At 44.1% G+C, this 1,992-nt stretch overlaps 1 protein-coding gene across 1 annotated transcript; it reads left to right on the top strand.

Moving 5' to 3' along the window:
• The first annotated feature begins 688 nt into the window (after nucleotides 1–688).
• Nucleotides 689–1,502, top strand: LOC120962725 (uncharacterized). The gene is made up of 2 exons (XM_040386563.3): nucleotides 689–1,220; nucleotides 1,348–1,502. Exon 1 carries the CDS (start codon nucleotides 833–835, stop codon nucleotides 1,169–1,171), a length of 339 nt encoding a protein of 112 aa, XP_040242497.1. The 5' UTR covers nucleotides 689–832; the 3' UTR covers nucleotides 1,172–1,220; nucleotides 1,348–1,502.
• Nucleotides 1,503–1,992: the final 490 nt, after the last annotated feature.

The following is a 1,992-nucleotide window of genomic DNA, read 5'->3' as shown; positions in this document are numbered from 1 at the left end:
CTGTTAAAATCCGTTAGTAAACAAAAAATTAACAAAAAACAAAACCAGAGAAATTGGTGAAGAAACGAAGAAAAACAAAAAACAAAGAAAAGCACAAAAAAGATGAAGAAATAAAGGAAAAACAAAAAAAAGGAAAAACATGTTATAAAATGAAAAAAAACAAGGAAAACCGGACTAGTCCAGGTCCAACCACCATACAGTGACCGAACCAGCGAGCATATGTTTAAATATATGGTTAACGGTTTTCAATACATAATGTGCGCTGAAAATTTTGAAAATATGCTTTGAACCTTTTATAAAATACGCTGAACAATTTTTTAGTGTACGCTGAGCATTTTCAAAATACATATTGAACTTTTTTGTAGAATATGTTGAAGAATTTTTTAGCATACGATGAACATTTTTATGATGCACATGCACTTTTGTTTAATATACGGTGAACATTTTCTTAATATACGATAAGCATTTTGGTAACACATGGTGAACTTTTAGTATAATATAAAAAGAAAATAAAAATAAAAAAAGAAAGGGAAAAGGAAACGAAGAAAAAGAAAAACCGAAGAAACAGCCTATCCGATATGGGCCGGCCGGCCCAAGTACGGGCCGCGGATAAGCCTCACGCGCGTACCGTATAACGAAGTCGCGTAATTTATACGGCATAACGAAGTCGTATTTAGCTTGTATTCTACGCAAGAGGCGTATTTCAGATCGAGAAATCCCTAATCCCTGCCCTAATCCCCTTTCCCTCGCTCTTTCTTCCTCCCGCGCCCTTTGCTGCTCGAAAGATCCACTTTTGATTTCGATTTCGCCGATTCATCCGCCGGTGCCGGATATGGCGTGCGTCGACATCCATGGCATGAGCGTGACGCTCACGTTGGTGGACCAGCTGTCGCTCGCCGGGAAGAAGAGATCCGCCGACGAGAATCTCGTCCTCGCCGACGAGTCCGAGGCCAGTGGATGGTCGTCGGCGGTCTCGGACCGCAGGCTCGCCCTGCGCCGCCGGCGAGGTCCGGCTTCCTCTTCCTGCCGCCGCGGCTGCATCGTGGTGAGGGAGCCGCCGGACTGCCGTGCCGAGGAGGCTGTTCAGCAGGTTGCCGCGGAAGAATTCGAAGGCATACTGGAGCGCGAGGCTTTGTCTGTCGAGGAGCTGGTTTACTTCACCATCTTCTAGTCCATCGATGCTAAATCCCAAGGCCTGCTTGCCCAAGTCTCTGAAGAAGGTCAGCCTGCTTGTGTCTATTGGATTGCAGAGTATTCTTTCTAGACCATATGAATAACCTGTCTTCTCTTCTTTTTCCTGGTAATGTCGGAACACTGCGCTGCGGTGTCGAGGAGGCGACGCTACAGGAAGTTGAGGAGGCGTCATATGAAGTAATCAAATTACAAGTCAAGAGGCCGGATGTGCTGGAATGTCAGTTTAGCTAGGAAGTCAGTTTAGCTAGCATGGTCATGTCAGTTAGTACTCCCTTTGTAAACTATCTTATACTCCCTCCGTTCCAAAATAGATGACCCTGACCCAACTTTATACTAACTTTGTACTAAAGTTAGTACAAAGTTGGGTCATCTATTTTGGAACGGAGGGAGTAGAAGTTAGTTAATGATCTAAACTATCTTATAGAAGTTAGTTAATGATCTAAACTATCTTACAGAAGTTTACAAAAGGAGTACTTAGTACTAGTTGTTTCCTGTAATATCGTGGCTCACGGCAGTATGTAAGCCGGAGAGTGGGTGGAGGGCGGCACGATATGAATAAAACCATAGTTTTCCCTATCTTGCATTGTTTCCAGAACCACAAGTTGGTTGCGAGATCTGATGGGTTTCACCTCTAGCCTACCCCAACTTGTTTGGGACTAAAGGCTTTGTTGTTGCTGCATTGTTTCCTTAGCTTTATGTTTTCTGCTCTCGTCTTTGCGCCTTGGCAGGATATGCACAGTTCACCGGCAGACCGAAAAACCTCTCCTTTCACCTTGTCCGCTCTGTAAACACCAGATC

Source organism: Aegilops tauschii, chromosome 4, assembly GCF_002575655.3.
Source record: "Aegilops tauschii subsp. strangulata cultivar AL8/78 chromosome 4, Aet v6.0, whole genome shotgun sequence".
Taxonomy (NCBI): domain Eukaryota; kingdom Viridiplantae; phylum Streptophyta; class Magnoliopsida; order Poales; family Poaceae; genus Aegilops; species Aegilops tauschii.
This window is presented reverse-complemented; position numbering and strand designations above follow the sequence as displayed.